The sequence below is a fragment of the Paramisgurnus dabryanus genome, chromosome 11 (genome assembly GCF_030506205.2).
Source record: "Paramisgurnus dabryanus chromosome 11, PD_genome_1.1, whole genome shotgun sequence".
In the NCBI taxonomy this organism is placed as follows: Eukaryota; Metazoa; Chordata; class Actinopteri; order Cypriniformes; family Cobitidae; genus Paramisgurnus; species Paramisgurnus dabryanus.
In genome coordinates, this window is record NC_133347.1 from 5,119,233 (window position 1) to 5,146,731 (window position 27,499).

The window sequence follows — 27,499 nt, forward strand, 5'->3', positions numbered from 1 at the left end:
TGAGTTACTTTAAAAAAAAAGTAATGCAAGTTACTTTTTTAGTTTAATTAATTTGATTAAAAAAATGATGTACTGAATTAAACTAAACGTTCCCTTTCAGTCGGTCACTACGACGTCACGTCGTGACCGACGAATTGGGAACTCGCTTAGAGAGACCAATCTTCTTCGTATACTACTAAAACGCCAATGAACTTGGCCTTGAGATATTTGCATAATGCTGGCGCCGCCCCGCCAGGTGCCTATATAAGCAGCAGGTGCAAATATGGAATTAGCTTTTTCGCTTCGAAAGCCGGCATTATCTGCTACTGAGAAGCTACTTGCTCTTCTGGGAACGGTTGCTGAAATTGATTGACAAGCAGTACTAACACAGCGGACGCTCGCAGTATTCCACGGCTCTGCATATTTTTTGTTTTGAGTTTAGTGTGTGCGTTGCCTCTCCCTGTGCGCATCATCAGCTGAGCACCTAAAGAGTGATTTCCCTAAAAGAGTGATACGTGAGAGCTCTGTGTCTTTTTAAAGACAGCCACTCTCTCGTATATTCGGAGATCAGCGTCCTTTTCAGGATAGCTTTTCGCCCGTGCGATCTTGGATGCGAGAAGTATAAGGGCTCCAGTGACGGTCACGAGCGCTGTCTTCGTTCTTAGGCATCGAGCACTCCGAGGCTGCGTTCGTGGAGAGTTTCTGTTCTCTCTGTGAGAGCATAACCCTCTTGGATTGCGGAGACGACTGTCGTTTCTACGGGAACGCTGTCCGCGCCTTTGCAGTGCTGACGCCGCCATGGTGCGGCGGTCAAGCGCTCGCAGGGCGCCCTTCGCGTCACTACGCTGAGTAGGACGGAGGATGCGTCCTCCACCTACCGGCCTTCTCATCCTCAGCCGGTTGAGGCTCCGGTGGAGACTGCAGAGTTGTGTTCTACGATTTCTGCCGAATCCATTGGACCTCCTTCTGGTCCCGTCACTTCTGCAGCATCACAGAGGTGTCCATTTTTTCCTCCGAGGCAGAGTCGTTCCGGAGATGGCGGCCGTGCCCGCTCGAGCGGCGGAAACGGTAGAGTTGGAAAGGTTAACCCCTCTCCGCCCGAACAGTCCCGCCCACATGATTGGTACTTCGGAGCTGCTCGGGCCTCTCGGTCCTCTCCTCCTGTGCCTTTCTTTCTCGACGGCACGAAGAGCTGACGTGATTTGCGGCCGTCCGGCTGTTCAGCTTTCACCCCTCACATCCCTCACCAACGGAGCCGCTAAGGGCGGGGACCCCTTCAGTGGTGCGGGTGCGTTCCTGGAGGGACCACCCAACCCTTCCCTCCCGTGTTTGTAGACAGTCGTCCGGTTACGGACGCTGCCCATCAGGCATGCCGGAGAGGCGGCTTCGGCCCTGCACGTAATGACGTTGCTGCAGGTTCACCAAGGAGTTACGAGGGAGGCCGCGACCTTCAGTCGTGCGATGTCCACCACAGTGGTTCAAGATCGCCACCTTTGGCCGTGTCTGGCTGACATGACGGACGCAGACGAGAACAACTTGAATGCTCCTGTCTCACAGACTGGCCTCTTCGGCGAGCCCGGGGAGTCATACAGCTCCGCTGCGCAGACTGAGGCGATCTCCTAGGTCATGCCCCGGCGAAAGAGAGCTGCCCTTGGTCCACCACGCCGGCTCCTCAGTCTGCCTCTCGCCGTCGGCGTCCTGCGGCGGCCACCTCCGTTCCCCTCCTCGGACCCCATCTCGGCAGCGCAGGGGAACCGGTCGTCAGCAGCTCGCCCCGCCCGCTTAGCCGCTTCCCGTGAAATTCGGGAGTTTAAGTGGCCAGTGACGGGCGACCCGGATTGGCAGAGGATCACTCTTCAGGAGATGGAGCTCCTTCCCCCGATAAAGGGTCGGGTGGAAAATCCTTGGTTTGCATATGTTCCACCGGCCGTTCTGCCAGTACCCACTTAACCACACATAAGAGTGCATTCCTCTTCCCTCTCTAGGTCTCCGGAGGATCGAGAGAGCCGTGAGCGGGTACACACCAGCTCCCCTACCTCTCCTCTATCGCCAGCGGGTGACCTGAGGAGTCCGAGCTCTCCGCTGAGGAGACCGGACCACAAGCACCCTCATCGGAGTCTGCGCTCTCCGTAGAGGAGACCAGACGACCGTCACCCTCAACGGGCTCAGGTCAGTGTCACACACACATACTGTAGATGTTTATGCTGTCACAGCAGACGCACCGGCAGTCCCACCTGTCTTGCTTCGCTGCCCCACCGCGGGTACTTCGGTAGTGTCGTTAATTCTCCTTGTACGGTGCCTGGGTGCTTGGCTACAATTCCCAGCCCGTTTCGTTGGGTTTTACGCACGATCCGCCTCGGTTACGAAATCCGGCACACCCCAAAATTCTCGGGCTTTCGTTCACTGTGGTGAAAGCGTCCGATGCACATGTACTGCGTGCAAAAGTCGATGTCCTGTTGGCGAAGGATGTATCGAGCCGGTCCCTCTTACCGAGATGATGATGATGATAGGGTTTTTCCAGCCTTTATCTCATAGTACCCAAAATACGCGGCGGGTTACGATCGCTTTGATTTACGCACCGGCTCTACAAAGGTGTTCTTTTTGGATGATAACGCCGAGGCTCTTATTTCAATATTCAGATCGGTTTGCAGCCTTAGACCTGTAAGACGTGTACTTTATATGTGTCCATCTCCCCTCGCTTTAGACCGTTTTTCGCTCTGCGTCGTGGGGTGGGCATATTAATACTAAGTACACCATTCGAGCTGTCTCTCTCTCTCTCCGTGTCTCCATGTGCTAGTCACGGCATTAAAATATCAGAGAGAGAGCGTTGTTCGCATTCTGCTTTTATGTACGTCGACTTATAATAGCCCGTTCTTGGCAGACGTGCGCGAACACAGAGAGTTAATGCTTCGGCATCTCGCTCGTTTATGTCATCAGGTCGACTGGGAAAGAGTACTTTGCCCCGTGTAGAGGATCCTTTTTCTCAGTATGGAAATAGACTTGATCGACTAATTGGCGTGTTTTACAAGAGCGCGCAACCAGTCAGTTCTGACTTGCCTCGGTTTAATTCGAGAGAAGTACGCGGTCCCTCTGAAACAATTTCAGAAGCTCCTGGACATATGACAGCATGCTGCGGCTGTGACACCACCCGAGCTGCTTCATATGAGACCGCTTCAGCGTTGGCTTACGATCGAGTCTCGAGGAGAGCGTGGCGCACCGGCATACACCGTGTAAACATTACACCTGCGTGTCATTTCAACTTTTCCCCGTGGTAGACCCGGCATTTCCGATAGAAGATGTGCCCCTGAGGGGTCTCCTGGCATTCTGTAGCATGTATGCCCTTAGCACGGGATGATCGCCACGTATGACGGGCTTGCAGTCTCAGGGGTGTGCATAGCACCCCAACTGCCGCGAGCGGTGCGCTGTATATCTGGGACTTGTACACTCCGCTATGGAGATGCGAGGGAAGGATGTATTAGCCGACACCGACAATATTGCGACTGTTGCGTTATTTACCGTTAAGGCGGTTTTGCGCTCTCGTCACCTGTCGCATCTCGCTCGTCATCTCCTCCTTTGGAGTCAGAAGCATCTGAGGTCCCTTCGTGCCATTTTCTTCCCGGGTCGCTCAATTCAGCGGCAGACGCGCTTCCCGAGCTGCGCCCCCGGCGAATGGCGACTCCACCCCCAGACGGTCCAGCTAATTTGGAAGAAGTTCGGTCGTGCGTAGATGGATCTTTTTGCGTCGCCGGACGATACCCACTGTCACCTATTTTATTCACTAACCGAGGGCAGCCTCGGCATGGATACGTTGGCACACAGCTGGCCGCGGGGGATGCGTAAATACGCATTCCTTTCAGTGAGCTTTATCGCGCAGACACTGTGCGAAGTCAGGCAGGACGAGGAGAGCTTTTTTATTAATCGTCCGTACTGGACGACTGGGAATTGGTTTTCATAGTTAATGCTTCTCGCGACAGTCCTCCCTGGCGGATTCCCCTGAGGAAGGACTTTCTTTCTTTAGGAAGGGGCACATTGGCACTCGCGCCCCCACCTGTGGGATCTCCATGTATGGTCGTTGAGCGCGCGCAAGGTTTAGGTGATTTATCGCAAACGGTATCTAACACCATCGATGCGGTTCGAGCACCGTCCACAAGACGGGCTTACGCGCTTAATGAAACCTTTTTCGTCACCTGGTGCTCTTTGCAACGCGTGGACCCCAGAGAATGCCCCATTAACATTGTGCTTTATATCTTTTACATAGGTTAGATGGTAGGCTGTCCCTTCGCCACTATAGTTGATATCGCCGCTATTTCTGCTCGTCACTCACTTATCAACGGCAGATCAGTTGGCCAGCATGATTTGGTTATTACATTTTAAGAGGCGCTCGCAGGCTAAACCCCTCGCGCCCTCCCTCTATTCCTCCTGAGACCTGTCCATGGTGCTGAAGCCCTTCAGGTCCCCCATTTCAGCCTTTGCAATCTGCGAGTCTGAAGTTTTTGTCAATGAAACTCTGACCCTGCTAGCATTGGCCTCCGTGAAGAGAGTAGGGAATTTACATGCATTCTCTGTTGACGATTCGTGCCTTTAATTTGGTCCTGCTGTCTCACTGAGACCCAGACCAGGCTACGTGCCCAAAGTTCCCACCACTCCCTTCAGAGATCAGGTGGTGAGCTTGCAAGCGCTGCCCCCGGAGGAGGCGGACCCAACCGTGGCTTTGTTGTGCCCCGTACGCGTACTGCGACTCTACGTGGTTTGCACGCAAAGCCTCAGGACCTCAGACCAGCTCTTGTTTGTTTTGGTGGCTAGCAGAAAGGGAATGCTGTCACTAAGCAGAGGATGTCTCATTGGATAGTTGATACTACACGGAGTGCTGCCTCATCTTGGGCTCTCGCTCGTGGTTCCTCGCTAACAGACATCTGCAGAGCTTCTGGTTGGGAGACCCCTTATACGTTCATTTGATTCTACAGTGTTCGTATCGAGCCTGTATCCTCTCGTGTTCTTTCCTCATCAGGGGCAGCACGGAGAGCAGTCTCGCAGGTCGGCTTGCAGCCTCCAACTGACGCTTCATAACTGTGTCAGTATGGAAGGCCTTCAGAACAAAAATGCGTAATGGTTTGAATTGTTCTTCCTCCGCTGCCTTGGCAGCCTTTGTTGCGGAGCATTGGCTGTCAGCCTTTCACTAGCTGTATCCTCGCGAACCTACGTGTCTGGCTCGGGCTCCACATTGTGTCCCACCGGGTTCCTTTGTGAGTATTTTCCGTGGGGTTAATCCTACCAGCCCACGTTTCCCTCAGCAGAGCACTGCTTTGCTTACACAGCCACGGCTGTCTTTATTCCTCAACTACGGTTGACTTTCGCCCACCATTAGCCCTTAACAGGGTGGTGGCTTCCGCAGCGTTCCTATACCACTCAGATAGGGCGCTTCCCAGTCGCTGGCACTACTGTGGGGTTAAGGAACATCTAGTGCCCGGCCTTCTGCCTTAAAACCTATCTCCTCCTCCTTAAGTGGAACCGGAGGGCTTTACGCAGACACTGGAAGAGGTCAGCCCCTAGTGGCGTTTTGGTAGGGATTCCCAATTCGTCGGTCACGACTTGACGTCGTAGTGACCGACTGAAAGGGAATGTCTCGGTTACGGATGTATCCCTCGTTCCCTGAAGGAGGGAACGGAGACGTCACGTCCCGTCGCCACAGGGCTGCCCCCTGCTGTTTATCGGCCGGTCTCATTCTCCTGGCTTTCTCAGCGAAAAGAAGCTAATTCCATATTTGCACCTGCTGCTTATATAGGCACCTGGCGGGGCGGCGCCAGCATTATGCAAATATCTCAAGGCCAAGTTCATTGGCGTTTTAGTAGTATACGAAGCAGATTGGTCTCTCTAAGCGAGTTCCCAATTCGTCGGTCACGACGTGACGTCTCCGTTCCCTCCTTCAGGGAACGAGGGTTACATCCGTAACCGAGACGTTGTCACATTATGCCCTCTATGCGTACACGCCTGTATGAACTGTTTGAGTCAGAAACTGAGATGGCAGGCCAGAGCTCAACATTTTTTGTGATGAAATATGCAATTTCTGAATGCAGAACTTTTCAGTCATAAAAACACCTGCAAGGCATGAAAGAGATCAAGCCTCAGCCAAGAAAAAGTAACGCAAAAGTAACTAAAAAGTAACGTAAGCATTACTTTCCATGTAAAGTAACTAAGTAATGTAATTAGTTTTTTTGTGAGTAACTTAATATTGTAATGCATTACTTTTAAAAGTAACTTTCCCCAACACTGCAAATAATCAACGAAAAAACAACAGAAGAAGCCCACACACTCATTGATTGTTCCTGATGAAGACCTGATGGTCGAAACATTGCACCATTAAATTTATTGGAGCAGTCTATCAGTGTGCGGGCTTTTTCTGTTGTTTTTTCGTTGCTCATGAACATGCCCACATTTCTTGTTTTGGATGTACACAAGTTGAGTAACATATGTATTTAAAATCAATTCCAGTTTATTTGTTACTTAGACCATTGCATTGTGAAATGTTATGTGTTGCACAGCATGCAAATTTGTCGATTGCAGCCATATTTCCATTTAGGTATGTTGTGCGTATTTGCAGACTTTACATTATTTCACAACAAGCTATGTTTTAAGATAGAAAATGAGCTGAAAATATAAAGCTTGGGTTTCTGTGTGAAAGGAATATGAGTGGTTGGTGAACAGCAGGTATTTCTGGGCAGTTCATCAGAGAGGAGTCGGTGCTTATGAAGTAGGTTAGCAGATCTAGGTCATAACATGAGGGAGAAGACCAAAACTTCATCTCATGTTTGTTTCATGCACTACACACGCAAACTAGTGTCAAATGAAAGAACGATTTCAACATGAATGATTTCACTGTTCTCACAAGAAAGCCAATTCAAAGATGTTTCTGTTTTTTCCTCACAGAAAAGACATGAGATCTCTTTAATATCTCAGCTCATTTTACATCAGAATCTTCCAAAATCAAATCGGACTTATTTTATAGCTGTATGCCCTTGTAATAAAATTTAGACAAAGATAACCGAGACCTTAAAAAAAGCAAACGTCAGTGTACTGAAACGCTCTGAGTGTTTTCAATAGAAATATCGCAGTTATCAGCTCTGCATTCCTGACATTGGTGGTGCCGATTTACTCCCAAGGCAACGCGGCATACCGAGAACTACGGGAGTGTTTGTCCTAATCCACTAAACCATGTTTGTGTTTTGCTCTTTTCCGAACCTGATAAGGGCACAGATATGTTTGTGATTCATTGTGGGAAAGTTTAAGTTTTTGAAGCTGAATTCGTTTTTGGTGTGAGTCATTTTCTGGGGCGTTTTAATTAAGAAAATTGGAAAATGTCCAGTGACGTTGATAACCTTGTGTTTTTCTCCTGGTTTCGTGGGGCAGATAAAAATGTTGTCTGAACGTAAGCTGGAACTGGAGCAGCGGGTGAACGCAATACTGCAGGAGAACGAACAACTACAACACGCGGCGGATGAGCTGAGAGAGAGAGCGATGATGATGGAGAGACAGTGTCAAGAGAAAGATCTACAGGTGAGTAAACTCAATTTCACCTCCAAAACTATTACTATAATAACATTCACATATTTTAATATAATCCTTATAATATATTTTGATAGTGTGTTCAGTTGCATGAAAATAATGTCATGTAATGGCACAAAGTCTATCATAGGCTTAATTTCCTAAAGTTATATAAGTTTGGGATGAATAATAAACTGACACTAATATGTACTTCTGTCTGAGCAACAGGAGCTCTGAAAAAGACTGAAAACTACTGTAGCAAGAGCTATATATTCTATATTCGTTGTGTTTTAAGATTCAAAGCTCATTGAAATGTGAAACTGTGGGTTGTGTTTGACAAGTTTAATTTATTGTTAAACTACACTTGAACTCTTACAATGTGCAAGATGATAAGAACACAATGTTTCTTATGAAAGAGTCTGTATGTCTATAATAGTCATTCACATTCATCTCAATGTAAGTTATTTGTTAGAGTACAACAATCCAGGTAAACACAACATGTCTGCTGCACTGTAAAAAAATTCCGTAGAAATTACAATGGTATTGCAGCTGGGTTGCCGGTAATTTACCGTAGATTAACATTTATGTTATTTACTGGCAAGAGTTTGTTCAAAGTTTGAAAATTTTAAATATTAAAAAGTCTTTATCTTTACAGAATAAAACTATACAATAACAGCCTCATGCAAAGCATTCTGGGAACCAGAAATCCTCATCAACCTTTTTCTGTTTTTTGCTTCAGATTTTGTTTCCCAGAATGTTTTGTTTGATGCTGTTTTTTTAGTTTTACTCTGTAAAAACAAAGACTTGTAAATGTTTAATGTTCATTTAACTTTGAACAAAATGTTGCCAGTAAAAAACAGACATTTAAATCTACGGTAAATTACCGGCAACCCAGCTGCAATTTCTATGGAATTTTTTTACAGTGTGGCCTTTTGCTCTTAAACATTCGGTCACTTGAGTAGTTATAAATGTTATGCGAGTATTCTTCATCAGGCTATATGAAAATGATGCGCTGACAACTTCGATCGACCCTTCACTCGAGCTGAAAATAAGTTAATGTCAATCAAAATATTTAAACATCTACATTATAAGTGACACTGGACCACAAAACCAGTCATACGGGTAAATGTTTTGAAATTGAGATTTATACAGCATGAAAGCTGATTATTTGGCCGGGATACAACTATTTTAAAATCTGGAATCTTTTTTATTTATTTTTCTAGTTTTAGTTTTGTTTATTTATTTATTAATTTATCTTTTATTTTTCGTTTTGTCAGTTTTTATTTTTTTTTCCGTTATCAAGGACAATGCACAGACAAACATTAATCTCAGATAGAGAAAAGATGCTCTGCACCAGATTTAGCTAGCTCATTTGTAGTCCTTGGGCAGCAGGTCACTAAATAAACAATTTCTTCATACACAAATTTCATAAAAACAATTCCCTCTAAAATTATCATGAATACTTCAGTTAAACATTAACAACAACAATTAATCAATTAATTCTGATAGCAATAGACACTAAAATATACAATTATCAATAAATAAATTAGTGAATAAAATTACACATATTATTTCATTAATAAATTTCTGTATTATTATTATTGTTATTGTATCATTACTGCCCTCTTTATTGTAATAAATGCAGTTAACTCAATGATATTGAGTGATTATAGACCATTTTAAAAGATGTAAACAACACTGGTCTGGAAACACTTCCTGTTACAGTTTGTGACCTTTTTTTTATTTCACATATATCATTATCTTTAAGATGTTTGTTTAACTTCAGTTAATTCAGGTTTATATGTTCTGTTGGTTTATTTTATCCCAACGTTTATCTAGTGTTAAAAAACTGAAACAGGAAGTGCTTCTGGACCAGTGTTGTTTACATCTTTTGAAATGGTCTATAGCCAAGTTGTAAATTCAAACAGTAGGATTATTTTAGGGGGGTCAGTGTTTTTTTTGGGGGGGGAGTAATGGTGATTCTGTACAGATGGATGTATATTCTGGAAAGTATTGGAGAATCAATAAAATTATTAATCATAAAAATAAATAAAAAATCTGGAATCTGAGGGTGAAAAAAATCTAAATATTGATAAAATCGCCTTAAAAGTTGTCCAAATGAAGTCCTTAACAACACATATTACTAATGATAAATACAGTTTTTATATATTTAAGGGAGAACATGTACAAAACATCTTCATGGAAATAGATTTTTACTAGTGCAGGGCAAAGATTAACCACTATTAAAGCGTAACTAAACCCTAAACCAACTTTTTTTAGTTAATGATCTGTAAGAATGGGGCTTTATTAGTGCTGTTCATTGATTTTAGTAAGTTTTTTGACATTTGGATGTAAAGTGTTTCAATACTACACTAAGGTCCCTATTTTAACGATCTGAAACGCAAGTGCGAAGCGCAAAGCGCAAGTGAGTTTGTGGGCGGATCTTGGGCGCTGTTGCTATTTTCCCGGCGGGAGAAATAACTCTTGCGCCGGGCGCAAATCAATAAGGGGTTGGTCTGAAGTAGGTTCATTATTCATAGGTGTGGTTTGGGAGTAACGTCAAATAAACCAATCAGAACGCTATCCAACATTCCCTTTAAACGCAAGGGCGCAAGTTCCATGGCGGGATGCTATTATTATGACGGATTTACCAGGCGCATGCCAGGAGCGGTTCACAGCCGAGGAGACCGACGTTCTTGTAAGAGCACTCAAAGACAGAGAAGTTGTTTTGTATGGGGATAGGAGAAACCCGCCCAAATCAGCGTAGGTTAAACAGGCGTGAGAGGAAATAGCCACAATTGTCTCATCAGCTGGCATCCCCATCGTTGCGCCAAGCGCTACAATGATGTCAGGAGACGGGGGAATCCCAAGCTTGCCAGCATAAATCGGGCACGCCGTGTAACGGGAGGTGGATCTGCCTCTACACAGGACCTGACGCCAGCAGAGGACATCGCTGCGTCCACCCTCACCGCTGAAAGGGTTTGGGGGCTTTGAAATCGGACTCAAGAAACGCAAGCAAGGTCCAACCCCAAAGTACTCTTACAAATCAAGTTCATATACATTAAGGTTTCTTATGAAAACATTTTAATTATTATTTACATAAAATAAACGTAATACAGCCACACAACAAACTTATGAAAATATTTTAATCGTTATTTGCATGAGAATTTTTTAACGCAGCCACACAATAAATAAAAACTATCACCACAATGCTCACCACTATGATTCCCCTTATCTCGTGTATTAATATTTTTAAGTGTAACAATTAATGATTTGCAAAAATAACTGTTGCATCTGTGTAGATTAGATGCAAAGTGTGTGCGCATTGTGCACGCTATACATTATGGTCAAGCATGCGCCCTTAAAATAGCATAATGAACAACGCGCAACGCGCCACTGACTTTAAACTTTTTTTTTCTGGTCAGTGGCGCAATTGTTTTTTGAAACTGCAAAATAGCATCAGGAATGGTTTGCGCCGGAACACGCCTCTTTTTTGCGCTGAACCGCCCAGGGAGCGCAAGTTCATTCCCTAGTTTGCCGATGTGCGTCTGTGACGGGAAAAACGCGCTGTGCGCCGGTGCAAAATACGAAATGATACATGCGTCACTGACAAAGTCAATTGCGCTGGGTGCAAGATAGAGCCCAATATGAAGTAAAAACGTCTGAGTGCTGCCCTCTTCAGGTTGAACGGTGGCTACTGCAGTTTAATTTTCCTGTTGGATGGTGGGTCCAAAAAATGACTCGTGATGTAAGCAGGTTCAAGATCACCACACCCATGTTACGATCTCACCACACACTTAGTTCGTCCCCTCTATCTCCTTGGGATCTGCCCACTTTTCTTGCATTTTTCAAATATTGCCAGTGGGTGGAGTCAGGCTCTGACCAGAGGTTTAGTTAGGCTTTAATAGCATACAAAATAAAAGTGATTTTTGGCATAATATATATGAGGTTGTGCTGTGTATAATTATTATGTATATTTAACCACACACACACACACACACACACACACACACACACACACACACACACACACACACACACACACACACAAACACACACACACACACACATGCATATATTTTCTTTTAATTTATATAATTTTTTTTATTTATTTATATATAATATATATTATGCCAAAAATCACTTTTATCTTTGCCCGGCACAAATTTTTACATAATATCCTACACTATAAAAAATTATCTCAAAGCAATATATATTTTATATGAATTAAGTAACAAATTAAGATAAACAATTCAACTTGTTTTTGTAAGTTATGTCAACTTATCACAAGTCAAAACGTTAAATAGTAGGTTGAATTGACTTGAAAAACCAAGTTATTTATGCTGTATTTACAGTGTCATGATTTTTGGCATCGATAATTTTGACCCGTGCCACTTATGACTGATTTTGTGGTCCAAAAAGCCTCTAAACCGCTATCAAAAAATGAGATAATGATATTAACCGAATGCTCTTGGCACGCATTCAACATTCATTAAATACTTCTAATCTGCTTAATCCTGGCCTCAGCCCATTCAGAAATACCAGTTTGTTAGCAGAATCCATTATGAGTCTTAGAGGGTTATTTTCATCCACACCTGGTGTTTTTAATGTGTCTCTTTTGTCCACTTTCGACCGCTTCTGTCCTGATTACTTTGAATGGATGGTTTTTGAAACATATGCGGGAGAAATGACGAGTTAAAATTGACACACATTAATATTATGTCAGAGTCAGCTGCTTGTGTTGTACGTAAACATGCTGCATATATTTATGTTCATGCATATGTTAGAGATCTTTGATATTTCAGAGAAATTGATGAAATAAGTGCTTCCCAATCCTGGTCCATTTTGGAATGAGGCTGACTAGTTAAATCAGGTTTTTTAAATAAAGAAACATCTAAAACTTTTTGGGAGGGGGTCCTTGAGGATTGGTAAACACTGGTCTACACCACAAAGCAATCCCGTCTAGTGCATTTTCAACTACCTCTGAATTTCAACTTACCTTGGGAAATGTTTTATATAAAAATAAAATTTACATTGGCATCCGCTGATATAATTAAGTTTGGACCGTTTACTGTATAGTTTTGTGTAAAATGACGGAGATTGGCTGAAGCAGCTATGAGACGCTGGTGGTTGCAGCATTTGCAGTGTTGCCAGATCCCATTGTGAAAAATCCTCTTTAGACATAGTGTTTAATGTTTTAGCAATTAATGTGACACTTTGGGAAATTTATGAACAGTGTTGGGGGAAACGCATTACAAGTAACGTGCATTACATAATAATATTACTTTTCTGAAGTAACGAGTAAAGTAACGCATTACTTTTTAAATGTTCACATTAATATTTGAGTTACTTTTTGAAAACTTCATTTTCAAACTCTGGCTACAGCTATGATTTAGCGTCGTCCACTTGTGATCCAATCGACCAAAACACATCTTAATATCAGCCTCTTGGAGAACATCAGCGATGTCTCACATACCTGCGTTACCTCAGGTGTTTCTGTGTTTAACTCTCTCTCTCTCTCTCTTTCTCTCTCTCTTTCTCTCCTCCATTACTCAGCTGCAGCAAAATCAGTCAGAGTTACAGGAGGTGCGGGCGTCTCACAGACAGCTGAGTGTTCGACTGGAGGAGATGACGGAGGAACGAAATCTTCATGGCTTCACTTCCAACCCACACAGTCTCATGTGTGAGATCGAGCAGAGTATGGAGCAGGAGGAGTTGGAGCAGGAGAGAGAACAGGTGAACATGAGTCACAGAGCTGCTGAACTCACAGACACTTTAGTCTCACATAAACATGTCAACAGACTGCCATCTGAAGACTTTAGTGCACACGAAACGGAACAAAAAGGTATTTGAGTAAGACATAAATCAGTCTTTTTTTTTTTTTAGCTTCGAATACAGCTGTGGGAGGCTTACTGTCAAGTGCGCTCCATCTGCTCACACCTGAGAGGAAATGACATCACAGACTCCGCCTTGTCCACAGACTCATCTATGGACGAGTCTTCCGAGACGCTATCGGCTAAAGACGTCCCCATAGGTAGTTTACATGCGAGTCTGCTGGAGCTGCGCAGACTTACACAAAACCTTCTGGACGGCAACGAGTCTACGGTACAGTTTAGAGTCTGAAATTTCACGTTACGTTACGTTTTATCACAGAGGAATCCAGTAGCTCGGACATTGACGTTGTTTCTGGTTTGCGTGCTCAGGGTTCTCGTCGCAGTGATGAGGAGGTTCTGGAGGAGCAGGTTCGTAAACTCGGAGAAGAACTTCGAGAACTCCGAGAACTGTATGAAGAACAGCAGGAGAAAACACGCAGTAGTCAGGAGGAGATAGTGGAGCTTCATAATCAGGTACACACATTTATTTTAAAGTCATTTCAGAGAATTGTTTCTAAACACATTATGGGCCCTATCTTGCACCCAGCGCAATTGACTTTGTCAGTGACGCATGTATCATTCGTATTTTGCACCGGCCCACAGCGGGTTTTTCCCTCCACAGACGCACGTCTGCAAACTAGGGAATGAACTTGCGCTCCCTGGGTGGTTCAGGGCAAAAAAGGAGGCGTGTTCTGGCGCAAACCATCCCTGATGCTATTTTGCAGTTTCAAAAAACAATTGCGCGTTGTTCATTATGCTATTTTAAGGGCGCATGCTTGACCATAATGTATAGCGTGCACAACGCGCATACACTTTGCATCTAATCTACACAGATGCAACAGTTATTTTTGCATATCATAAATTGTTACACTTAAAAATATTAATACACGAGATAAGGGGAATCATAGTGGTGAGCATTGTGGTGATAGTTTTAATTTATTGTGTGGCTGCGTTAAAAATTTCTCATGCAAATAACGATTAAAATATTTTCATAAGTTTGTTGTGTGGCTGTATTACGTTTATTTGATGTAAATAACATGGGCGTCGGAAGCAAATGAAAAGTGGGTGGGTCCCCACATATCCCCCCCCACCCCCGAAAAATACATTTACTGCAATATTTGACATTTTCATGTTTCCTTTTAATTAGCCTGAAAATTTGCGTTTATTAAATTAAAGACAGTAGCCTATTGCGGTCGAAATTCTGGTAATAGCCCTTTAAATATTTTGCAAATAATGACAGATGTCATGTTTCATTTATCTTTCTCTGTGTCATTTTTTTCTCTACTCTGCTGACAGTAGGCTACAATGTTTATTTTTTATTTTGAGGAAATAAAAGGAAAAACGAATGAAGGTAAACTGATACAACTTTTGTATACCTTTTTTATTTGTTATACACAATCTCTCTTTCTCTCTCTTAGAGAAATATAAATGTGAGATTCTGGAAATGAGATCACTTTATTTTATGGTATCCGTCGGGAAACAATGCTGTCATAAGAGTTTGAGCATGTGTAGCCTACTTCTAAAACACAATCGATTAAACAGAGGTATGACTTTATGAATTATCTGCAAATGTACCTCGCAAATAATAAAAATATGTGAAGACGTTCATATCGCAAATGAAAAGTAATTGGCTTCTGTAAAAAAAACTTGAAAATTATCCAGCGATCGTGCCATAATCAAAATAAACTATTTTACAGCAGTAATAATATTTTAACGAGTAGCCTACACTTTTAACGTTTGAAAGGAACCCCATTTAGTGCTGTGTTAATTATCATTAAAAGCAAAACGGGAGTCTCTGTGCCTCCGCGACAGACGCAATTCTTCTGGCATCTCTCCTCATCATCTCCTCCTTTTTTTCTTCTGTGTCTTGAACTTGGGGCTCGAGTCCGACCTAAGGTTCGTGCTGCCTTTAAGAACACCAAGCTAAGTTTGTTTACCGTTAATTATTAAGACTAAATGGGCAGGCAAACTCGTGAAACAATGAAAGTAAAATAATCCGCTTTAATATGGTTTTACACGTCTATAGAAAATATACTATAAATAAAGCAGTTATTAATTTTCCTAATGCATGGTTTTTTGACATTTACTTCTGTTTAAAACGTTAGGCCTATATACATTTGGCAAATGAGGTTTTTCAGCACTATATTCGAACAGCAACTCAGCGTCCACTCACCCCCGTGAATTATGTTTAAAAGCTGAAACGGCAAAGGTTAGGGATCCCTGCTCTAGTGGAATGGATTTGGACTAACAGCGCTTTGATAAGTGAACAGACAAATGCGCTAAATTAGAAAAAAAGTGGGTGGGTCCATTATCATTGGTCTTAAAAAGTGGGTGGGTCCTGTCCCACCCACGTATAATGGTTCCGACGCCCATGGTAAATAATAATTAAAATGTTTTCATAAGAAACCTTAATGTATATGAACTTGATTTGTAAGAGTACTTTGGGGTTGGACCTTGCTTGCGTTTCTTGGGTCCGATTTCAAAGCCCCCAAACCCTTTCAGCGGTGAGGGTGGACGCAGCGATGTCCTCTGCTGGCGTCAGGTCATGTGTAGGCAGATCCACCTCCCGTTACACGGCGTGCCCGATTTATGCTGGCAAGCTTGGGATTCCCCCGTCTCCTGATATCATTGTAGCTAGGGATGCACCGATACCACTTTTTTGGAATACGAATACGAGTACGAGTACTTGCAGATACCGAGTACTTAATAAAAAAAACATGATTTAAATTTACAGGTAACAGCTTTAGTCATATAATTTAACAAAAAAACAAAAGACTAGTTTTCCAGTTTGTTGTAAACTTTGCCTCTTTGGACAACACAAGAGGCATTAACCCCTTACACGCCGCTCAAACATAGACATTTCTCAGACTGTGGTATCGATTCCAGGTATCAGGGGACTTTTAACGAGTATGAGTACTTTAGAAAATGTAGTATCGAGGCCGATACCCGATACCAGTATCGGTGCATCCCTAATTGTAGCGCTTGGCTTCGCTGTCTTTGACTGCTCTTACAAGAACGTGGGTCTCCTCGGCTGTGAACCGCTCCTGGCGTACGCCTGGTAAATCCGTCATAATAATAGCAACCCGCCATGGAACTTGCGCCCTTGCATTTAAAGGGAATGTTGGATAGCGTTCTGATTGGTTTATTTGACGTTACGCCCAAACCACACCTATGAATAATGAACCTACTTCAGACCAACCCCTTATTGATTTGCGCCCGGCACAAGAGTTATTTCTCACGCCTGGAAAATAGCAACAGCGCCCAGGATCCACCCACAAGCTCACTTGCGCTTTGCGCTTCGCACTTGCGTTTCAGATCGTTAAAATAGGGCCCTATAAATTTTAGACATGTATTGCTGAAACACGTCACCAAAGACTGTGAACTATGTAGTACTGAATTATGAAGTTACACCAATAAATAGTTGGCCCACATTTCTGTGTTCAGGATTATTTGGGCGGGGCTAAAACAGTGGCTCGATGATGCACTGGAGCCACCGATCATGGCCCCGCCCCTAACACAATTGCAAGCATCTATTCAGGTTGTAGCGCTATTTGAAAGTTAAGAGAGATGGTAGCCTTCCTGTGAGTGGGTGTGGTTTCAGTGCCGACAGCGGACATGCCCCCAGTGTTTGAGAGTTTTTCCAAAATTTTCCTAACTTATTTATTTACTTGGCGTTTTTTAATCATTCGAATTTGGCTGGGTGGTTAATATCACATTTTTCTATCCACTTTTTAGAAAATATTCTCATTTTCCAGCTTCCCTAGAGTTAAATATTTGAGTCTTACCGTTTTGGAATCCATTCAGCCGATCTCCGGGTCTGGTGCTACCACTTTTAGCATAGCTAAGCACAATCCATTGAATCTGATTAGTCCATTAGCATCACGCTCAAAAATGACCAAAGAGTTTTGATATTTTTCCTATTTAAAACTTGACTCTTCTGTAGTTACATTGTGTACTAAAGACCGACGGAAAATTAAAAGTTGTGATTTTCTAGGCCGATATGGCTATGAACTATACTCTCAAACTGATGTAATAATCAAGGACTTTGCTGCCGTAACATGGCTGCAGGAGGGGCAATGATATTACGCAGCAGCCAACAATAGTCCCCTTAGTAACTTTCTATTGCAGGGGACTATTTTAGGGCACTGCGTAATATCATTGGTTTTCTTCTGTAGCCATGTTACAACAGCAAAGTCCTTTATTATTACGCCAGAATGAGAGTATAGTTCCTAGCCATATCTGCCTAGAAAATCACAACTTTACATTTTCTGTTGGTTTTAGTACACAAAGTAACTACAGAAGAGTCAAGTTTTAAATAGGAAAAATATCGAAACTCTTTGGTTATTTTTTAGCGAGATGCTAATGGTCTAATCAGATTCAATGGATTATGCTAAGCTATACTAAAATTGGTACCGCCAGACCCGGAGATCAGCTGAATGGATTCCAAAATGGTAAAAATCAAACGTTTAACTCTAGGGGAGCTGGAAAATGATAATATTTTTAAAAAAGTGGAGGGTCCCTTTATTATCGGACTTTATGCAGACTTTGAAGGAATTGGTTAAATGCAAAAAAAAGTGGATGCAAAAAATAAAATAAGAGCTGAGAATAAAAGAAAATCGGTAATCACTCTCCTGTCTTTCTAATACCATGACATGACATTCTTTGGTGCAAAGTAAACAGAATCTAATCCAGCTGTCCTGTGTTTCTGCTGTGTTTCTGCTGTGTTACTGTAGGTGGCGCTGCTCTCTGTGGAGGTTTCTTCTTCAAGAGACGAGAATGAGAGGTTGAAACTGATGGCGGAGGTTCATGAACCCAATGAACAGTTACAAAGCGCGATTCGAGACAGAGATGAAGCCATCTCTAAGTACGACATGCGCACACATTAATTCTGAAAGTATTTAAGAATTATTCCACTTTCATGAAAAATTATGATAATTTACAAAAATAAATTACGTTTTTTGAGGAAAACATTACAGGATTTCTCTCCATATAGTGGACTTTAGTGGACCTCAACGGTTTGCAGTTTTAAAGCAGCTTCAAACAATCCCAACCGAGGCATAATGCTACGTACACACCAAACACATGGCATTGCGTTGCTCGCTCTAGATTACTCGCCGGATTTAACTTTGTGTCATGCAAATTTTTCGCTTGAGTTGAATATTTTCATCTTGCGCGAAGGCACGTTTGAGGCAAATAGCGTGTGTTTTTGCGGCAATCGCGCCGTCCATTTCGCGTCATTTGAGTCTGATTGCGTTTTTGCATTGACTTTGTATGCAATCTATTTGCGCAAATCGTTTAACTCGCATCTGGTGTGAACCCACAGTAATGGTCTTATCTAGCGAAAGATCATAATTTTCGCCAAAAATCCACAAATTCTCGTCTTGCACTAGCCTTGTAATGCGTGACCTTATGTATTATGTAATCACACATCAAAAGATCACGCATGACATATGCGAAACTACCGCTCCAGTGTTTACAAGTGTAGATAAAGAGGACTGTTCCGACATTGTTGTATGTGAAATTATAATAATTAAAGGAGCATTACACCCGTAGAAACATTAATCTTTATTGAAAGTGTGTTATATTTGTAGTCGAAATTTAACATACATTTCGAATTTGGTGCCTATTTGACCGAGAAAAGGGGTGTTCGTAGTCTCACCCCCTCAACAAAGATATTGGACTTCCTTCTTTCAATGATGCAAAATGATGATTTTTACATCATTGAAAGAAGGAAGTGCAACACTGAAATCTGTATTTCTCCTGTCTCAGCGGCAACTGAGGAAATGATGCATGACTATTCAAAAACATGACTGGGGTTCTAACTATACAAAGCTTAATGCAAATGGGTGAAGTGTCCCTTTAATGTCTTTGTGTCAGTATATTGTTTAAAATGGTCCACAAGTGTTCGTTTAACACCTTTCAACTAGGGCTGGAACGACGCGTCGACGTAGTCGATTACGTCGATTACGTAATTACGTCGATTTGCCGGAAATGCGTCGATGCGTCGCACTGTTTACATTTTGAAATGAAGGTGGCTTCAGCTCCGACCGGGTGATACAAGTGTTAAACCAAACAGACAGAACGCGATCAAAAGTGTGGGAATACTTTAAGCAGAGACCAAATAAAACACATACTGTGTAAAACTGAAATGGCATACCACAGCAGCGCAACACCTGTGTATGATCATCTTAAAAGAAGAAAACCTGGAGCTCTCCGACCTCAAAATGACGAGACGTCAGCGTAAGAATTTGAACTATTACAGTAAGTTTTTATACTTACTCTATAAACAATAGAATCAATACATATTGTGCTTAATACAGCTGCGTTTACATCTTCATTTAATACGAGCTGCGAGACGCCTGACAGACGTGACATTGCATTGCTTCTGGGCAGTATGTTGAAACAGTAAATAAAGAGCAGGACATGTTTTTATATTAAGAAGTTATGAAATAATAAGTTACTGTCACATTGAGAACTGATAGGCATGTGCCCGCGTGCAGTGTGCACTGAAAGCCAGCTGGCAGTGCGGAGTTCCCAATGAACGTCTTTTTTGCGAATATGTGCGCAGATATTACAGAAGCTCGTCTTGTAAGGTATTCCTGACATGCGTTTATTTAAAGTAACAGCGGCGTAAACTGAACTTGTTTTTTACCCGGAACTTAAGAAAAGTTAAATGTTAAAGTTAAATGAGAATGCAGTACTACTAATAGTAATAATATTAACAGTAATAATATAACCATTACATTTTATATAAGGGTTCATGAATCACAATGAACTTATTTTTACTTCAGTCTGAACTAATGCTGAGCTAATGCATGTACTAATAATAAACTAATGTTTAAAACATTAATATATGCCTATTTTATTGTTTAAGGTGAATAATGCCTCTTTTAAAGTGGCACTGCCACTTTATTTTTCATGTTGAAAATTTTGGTTTGTGTGTTTGTTTAATTAAGAAAATGCTTAAATAAAATGTTGGCGTTAATGGCAGATGTTACATTTATTATTTGTTGGGGAATTATATGTATAAAAAAATCATTAGACTATTCGATTAATCGAAAAAATAATCGATAGATTAATCGGTTGAAAAAATAGTCGATAGTTGCAGCTCTACTTTCAACGTGATTACGTAATACGTAAGGTTGAGTTATCTGGAAGTGGAGTAATCTTTAAACTTACCTTAGCCGACATGAATGATCCTCAAAGCATGCGTTGTGTGATATTTTATGGAGATGTGGCACCCTTCAAAATGAACTGCATTTTGTCAATCTCTTCAAACTTCTGTTCTCTGTTACAGAAAGAAAGCGGTTGAAATGGAGCTGGCAAAGTGTAAGATAGACATCATGTCACTGAACAGTCAGCTGCTGGATGCCATACAGCAGAAAGTCAACCTGTCTCAGCAGTTAGAAGCCTGGCAGGTGCGTCTTACACGCTCATGCATACAACCACACACAAAACACTAAAAAGTCATCTATAGATTTGGAAATACTCTAGTGCGGTTCGCTCGGGAACCTGGTCTATGGCTAAAACGATATTTTTTTCGGACAGCACAAAAAAAATCAAATTTTACATTAAAGGTAGAGTAGGCGTTTAGCAAAGGCTAGCCATAGCATGCTAGTTTTGAAATCATAGGATCCCACCCTCCCTTAAGACCACTCTCCAAACCATACCTCCTCCAAAACAGGGGCTCCCAAACTTTTCATTTCATGACCAATTTAAAAAGGTATAATATATCCCAGGCCCCACCGAGATATTTTTTTAATTTTTGCTTATGTATAATACCACTACCCACTTCACTGTGTGACTCTCACCCTAAAACACTTCGCTTCAAAGTCGTCATAAAACGGAAGTATCGATTGCCTAATTTTGCCCGTGGTGACGTATATCTGAGTAAAACGGCTTCTGAAATGAAATAAGGCAGGGCTGGATTTAAATGTGTTCATCGATATCTGATTGGATAGTTTGAAGTTGGGTCGTGTTGCTAATTGCTAATTGCAGCGACCTTCTTCCTGACCCCGCCCATCTGCCATACCATATGACTGGAAGTAAAGAGACATTGTTTTGCCGAGAAGAGGAGATTTGCATTTTTGAGTAAAGATTATGAGGACCCATCAATTGTGAAAAAATTATGACGCTCACAGATAAGTCATTTGTAAAAAAAAAAAAAACACAATTTTCCTAAACAAATTACAGTTTTTCATTTTATTTTCGACTACTAACTACTTCTTTATCCAAACATTTTTTCATAGCCGTTTCTAAGACTGTCTTTGTTTTTAATCTCCTTTTTTGTGCGATGTTTTGTCGGTTCAGGAGGAACGTAAGGAAGTCCCCGTTCTCACTTGGCGTAATGCAACATGCAGGATTGCCAGATCTACCTAGCAAAAGCAGCCCAATGTCCATTTAAAAAGTATTGATCCTAGCCCAAATACCAAAAGTTTGCTTTCATCGTACCTTAAAAATTACGGCTGATTTAACCCTTGGATAAAATAATGATTAAAAAATAGTCAAATTTTGCGTCAAAACCGCTAACTTGACAACACAGCTGAAGATGGGAGGTATACAAATACATAGCTTGACAGGGAAGTAGGACATCCTATCAGTGTGTTCCGAACGAATGCAATGATTGGACGAACATTTTTATGGTCCTTGGCATTTCACAGAATATATACTGTACATATACACTGCAAAAAATGACTTTCTTACTTAGTATTTTTTTCTTGTTTTCAGTAGAAATATCTAAACATTCTTAAGTTAAGATGCTTTTTCTTGGTGAGCAAAATGACCTTAGTAAATAAGTCTAGTTTTAAGACAAATAATATACAATTTAAGTGAAATGGCGCTTTTCCATTGCATAGTACCCCACGGTTTAGTTTAGTTTGGGTCGGGTCAGCTCACCTCACTTTGGCGTGGTTAGCTTTTCCATCGAGTTTAGTATCACTTCGGAGTGGGAGGGATTATAGGCGTGTCGTTATATTTACGCTGCCTACTCCTGTGACATCATACACGTGAGAGCGTTGTTGTACATTCCCATTCATTTATTTCTCAGTCTGCCACAAAATTAAAATTGGCCACCACAGATAGATGTTTGCACATCGCGTTTATAACTACCTCTGTCTCACATGACAGTTTCTGTTCAAACACCCGACCCGCGGCGTCAGTCAACGGCGCTCCGCTGAGCCTCATTCAAGTTGCACTTAAGCATATATAATGCGGACGTGCACGTTGCGAATGTGCCGCCAGCCCGCCACAAACTGCAAGTCTGGAAAAAACTGTTATGGTGTCCCGGATTCTCAACCTGCGGATGTTTTTCATCGCTAAAAGGGTGTTTGGAAACTTATAGCAGAATACAGATAACAACATGTTTGCTTGAGACAGCGCAAGCTAGCAGTAAGCTAAAGCTAATATTTACATTATAGCGATGACGTGACGATTCTCTCAGACCAATCAGTGATCTACAGTGTTTTCGCGTCACGTTTGGTATCAGCTCGGGTCGCTTGGAACCCCAACCGAGGTGGTACGAAAAAAAGTATCGGGTACTACGTACTGCACCCAATGGAAAAGCTCCTAAAAGTAAGCTGACCCGACCCAAACTAAACCAAACCGTGGGGTACTATGCAATGGAAAAGCGCCTAAATTGTCCTTAAAACAAGTACAATTATCTGCCAATGGGGTGAAAAAAAATCGTGAAATAAGATTTATTTTTTCTTTAAAAACTTAAGTACAATTTTCTCACCCCATTGGCAGATATTTTTGCTTGTTTTAAGCACAAATTCACTTAAATTGTATATTTTTTTTTGTCTAAAAACTAGTATTATTTTCTTAGGTCATTTTGCTCATCAAGAAAATACATTTTGATTTAAGAATTTTTAGATATTTCTACTGAAAACAAGACAAAAATACTAAGTAAGAAGTCATTTTTTGCAGTGTACACATTTCGATCACTTTACTTAGTGATTGTTCTCAGGACGTGAAGATGTAAGCAGCTACCAGCATAACAAAAAAATTGTTCTGGACAAAATCGTCTAGAGAACTCAGGTTGAGGTTTTTTGAATCAGGTCAACACCCTCCTAGCAGAGCTTTGCATGGGAAAGTGTCAGATATTGTTCAGAAAATATTATAATCTACTCATCTAAGCTACTAAAAGGGACGACAACAATGTCATTCAGTCTCTCTCTATTTGCCTCTGTCTCTCTCTTTCATGTCTGTATTTCCCAGTATGTCTCTAAGTATGTAAAGCGTATGACAGTCTCTGAAACTAGGGTGGCCATTCGTGCCAGTTCCGCCAGACACGTCCCGAACAGGATTTTGGGTGCGTTCTTCGGAAGTCATTTAAGGTTTATATTTCGTGTTCAATTTCAGAAAAGCAACCATTACATTTCAAGGTAAGAATGAAACTACAATGATTGCATGTCTTAAAAGAAATAAATCTTAATTTTATAATTTATTTTAACGGAAATGTGAGGACCTTGATGACGTATGCAGTCAAGCAACGCGACTTCCGAAATCCTGTTCGGGATGTGTCCGGCGGAACTGGCACGAACGGCCACCCTATCTGAACACTTTTACATTTGACCTTAAAGGGACACTCCACTTTTTTTGAAAATAGGCTCATTTTCCAGCTCACCTAGAGTTTAACATTTGATTTTTACCGTTTTGGAATCCATTCAGCCGATCTCTGGGTCTCGCGGTACCACTTTTAGCATAGCTTAGCATAATCCATTGAATCTGATTAGACCATTAGCATCGCGCTAAAGAATATCCAAAGAGTTTCTATAATTTTCCTATTTAAAAGTTGACTCTTCTGTAGTTATATCGTGTACTAAGACCGACTGAAAATGAAAAGTTATGATTTTCTAGGCAGATATGGCTAGGAACTATACTCTCATTCTGGTGTAATAATCGAGGACTTTGCTGCCGTAACATGGCTGTAGCAGGAGGCGCAATGATATTACACAGCGCCTGAAAATAGTCCCCTTGGTAACTTTCAATAGCAGGGGACTATTTTCGGGCAGTGCGTAATATTATTGCGCCTGCTGCTGCAGCCATGTTACAGCAGCAAAGTCCTTGATTATTATGCGCCTGCTGCTGCAGCCATGTTACGGCAGCAAAGTCCTTGATTATTACGCCAGAATGAGAGTATAGTTCCTAGCCATATCTGCCTAGAAAATCACAATTTTAATTTTCTGCCGGTCTTAATACACGATGTAACTACAGTAGAGTCAAGTTTTAAATAGAAAAAATATCAAAACTCTTTGGTTATTTTTGAGCGAGATGCTAATGGTCTAATCAGAATCAATGGATTATGCTAAGCTATGCTAAAAGTGGTACCGCCAGACCCGGAGATCAGCTGAATGGATTCCAAAACTGTACAAATCAAATGTTTAACTCTAGGGGAGCTGGAAAATTTGTATATATATTTTTTAAAAGTGGAGTGTCCCTTTAATTCTGCCTCCTTTTACCCTGAATGCAAGTTTGTTTATTTGGTTCTGTCTGTCTGTCTCTCCCTGTATAACTCTTTAGCTTTCCTGTCTCTCTCTTTCTTTCTCTCCCTGCCTGCAGTTTGCCTCCTCAGGGTTGTTTACTGTGTGGCTCTTGTGGTTTCTGATCTAGTGGCCTTTCTCAACTTCCGTACAGACCCTCTCTCCCCTCTGGTAAACCCCTTCCTGCCTTAGAGGTGAGCTCAGGTCTTACCGTATCCACGTCATAACCGTGTCTGAGCTCATTCTGTACCGTGAGGATGTCATTGTGATCGGGTTCATCCGGGGTTTTCACACAGAGCCGAGTGAGTTGATGTAAACGCAGAGAATATCTCAGGGGTGCTTGAAACAAGTACGGCTTAACGTGGACAATTTTCGTAATCGGTATACAAAGCAAACCAGACTAATTTGCATAATAAGATGCTATAAAAATTGTGTTTCAAAACATTTGTGTCGACTACACGTGTCTACGTGTATTGCAACGCGGTTCCAGTGTCTTCTGCAGTACAAAATATCATACTGTACGAACACAGCTGTCTACAAATATACTTTTATACAACCCAGTCTCACCCCATGGCGTCCATATTTGACGACACTTGACCATGCGTCAATATGTTGACGCGGAGGGTATACCTTTCGCGTCATTTTTTGACGAACTGGGGACTTCAATACTATTAAGTCCGTTGCATTCTCTTTCCTATTTTCTTACCATTTTCGCGTCGGTTTAGGGTTAGATTTACATAATGACATCCCTACCCAAACCTAACTCTAACCCCAACGCCAGGTGACAACTGTTTAATTTCGCGTACCTAACTGTAACCCCAACGCCAGGTGACAACTGTTTAATTTCGCGTACACTGTTTAATTTTGCGTAATCTAACCCTAAACCGACGCGAAAATGGTACGAAAATAGGAAAGAGAATGCAACGGACGTAATAGTATTGAAGTCCCCAGTTCGTCAAAAAATGACGCGAAAGGTATACCCTCCGCGTCAACATATTGACGCATGGTCAAGTGTCGTCAAATATTGACGCCATGGGGTGAGACTGTGTTATTTTATACAATACTAAACAAGTGTGAAAAACCTGACACATGTTCATCTGTTCTCACTTCACCCCAAACCGTCTGTCAGTGTTCGTCTTTTCTGTCTCTCTTCTGTCTTGAAAATAAACACAAAAGTCTCTGTCTTTCTCGGTCAGGATGATATGCACAGAGTTATCGATCAACAGCTGATGGATAAACATCAGGACGAGTGGAGAAGTTCTCCATTTTCCTTCAATGGATCACAAGGAGCAGGAGCTTCCAGAAGATCCCATCGCCTCTCGGATGGAGACAAGCGCCTCTTTTCATTCTTCAAAAAGAACTGAGATGGAAAGAAAGACTAAATCACTATAATCATTATAAACCAGTCTTTCGACGGCTCTGAGCCATTTTGCACTTTATCTGTACTCACGATCCTCAGTCAGAAAGTTTTAGGAGATGCAAAGTGAAATCCTCCGGCATTTCGAGGTCTGGTCATAATCCTTCAGTTTGATAGGGTAAAGCTCTCAGTTTAACAGGGTTTCCTATCAGAGATCTGTTTTCCCTGCGAGTGCCTCAGAAAGCATCGCCTCACCTCACTGCCAGAGATTCAACACAGAGGCACATACATAAAAAAAACACTGGATTCACTAGAGACTAAACTCAGGCTGAACTAGATGACTAAAGGGTTTAAAAGAAAGATTTTAAGAAAGGTCCAAATGGAATCTGTATGGTGGAATGAATGTAAACATGGTAAAATGCAGAGTTTTATATTCGTATTGATAGCATTAAAGGCACAATATGTAGGATTTTCACCATTAGAGGTCGCTATTTCGCAATAACGGCTTGGTGACGCTTAATGAGGTTATAAAGGAGATGATGTTTTCACCATCCAGAGACGTATGGAATTCGCTAATCATGTTCATGGATGAGGTAATGAATGTTTTTATTAGCTGTACGTTTCATCACATTATTTTATGCCACTGTAATGAATTATCTGCAAGGCGCAACCAACCCATTCGTATGACGCGTGTATAAATAGCACGCCGTTTGAAAATTCGTACAAACTTACTTAATGCAACGTGTCTTTTCGTATCGTTTTATGTATGGTTTTTTTATTTTTTTTACTATTATTGTCGCTTGGGGTTGGAACAACTTTCTGTTACATAAAATGACCCAAACCTTAATTCTAACCCCAACTCTAAGCGACCATGGTTTAAAAATAGACAAAAACATGGAGAAACCTATATATTAAATTACATCCTAACCCAAATCTAATCCCAAAAGCGATTTGGAATAAAAATAGAAAAATTAATTGAGAAACCAATATATAAAAGACATGAAAAGATGCGTCATATTAAATGATAGGGGTGTCACGATTCTTTAAATCCTCGATTCGAGTCTGATTCGACATTTTTGATTCTAAGGTCATGATTCGATTTGAATGTGCTATGGCATTATTTATTATTATTATTATTATTATTATTATAGTTTCACATTAAAATGCACATTGCGTGTTTTTCCTCGCATGGGGGTTTGTGTGATTTACTTTACGCAAGAAAGCTTGTAGGATTCCTTCTTGCACGCACATGGACTTAATGCGCGCGTCTT

General features: G+C 41.7%; 1 protein-coding gene across 1 annotated transcript in view; it reads left to right on the forward strand.

Moving 5' to 3' along the window:
• Nucleotides 1-27,499, forward strand: part of LOC135730373 (BICD family-like cargo adapter 1) — a 47,025-nt gene extending 19,526 nt beyond the window's left edge. The window contains exons 5-11 of the mRNA XM_065248277.2: nucleotides 7,384-7,530; nucleotides 13,075-13,254; nucleotides 13,405-13,623; nucleotides 13,722-13,865; nucleotides 18,125-18,255; nucleotides 20,689-20,809; nucleotides 26,068-27,499. Coding sequence (XP_065104349.1) covers nucleotides 7,384-7,530; nucleotides 13,075-13,254; nucleotides 13,405-13,623; nucleotides 13,722-13,865; nucleotides 18,125-18,255; nucleotides 20,689-20,809; nucleotides 26,068-26,235 — 1,110 coding nt within the window. The 3' untranslated portion in view covers nucleotides 26,236-27,499. The remainder of the gene's footprint in view (nucleotides 1-7,383; nucleotides 7,531-13,074; nucleotides 13,255-13,404; nucleotides 13,624-13,721; nucleotides 13,866-18,124; nucleotides 18,256-20,688; nucleotides 20,810-26,067) is intronic.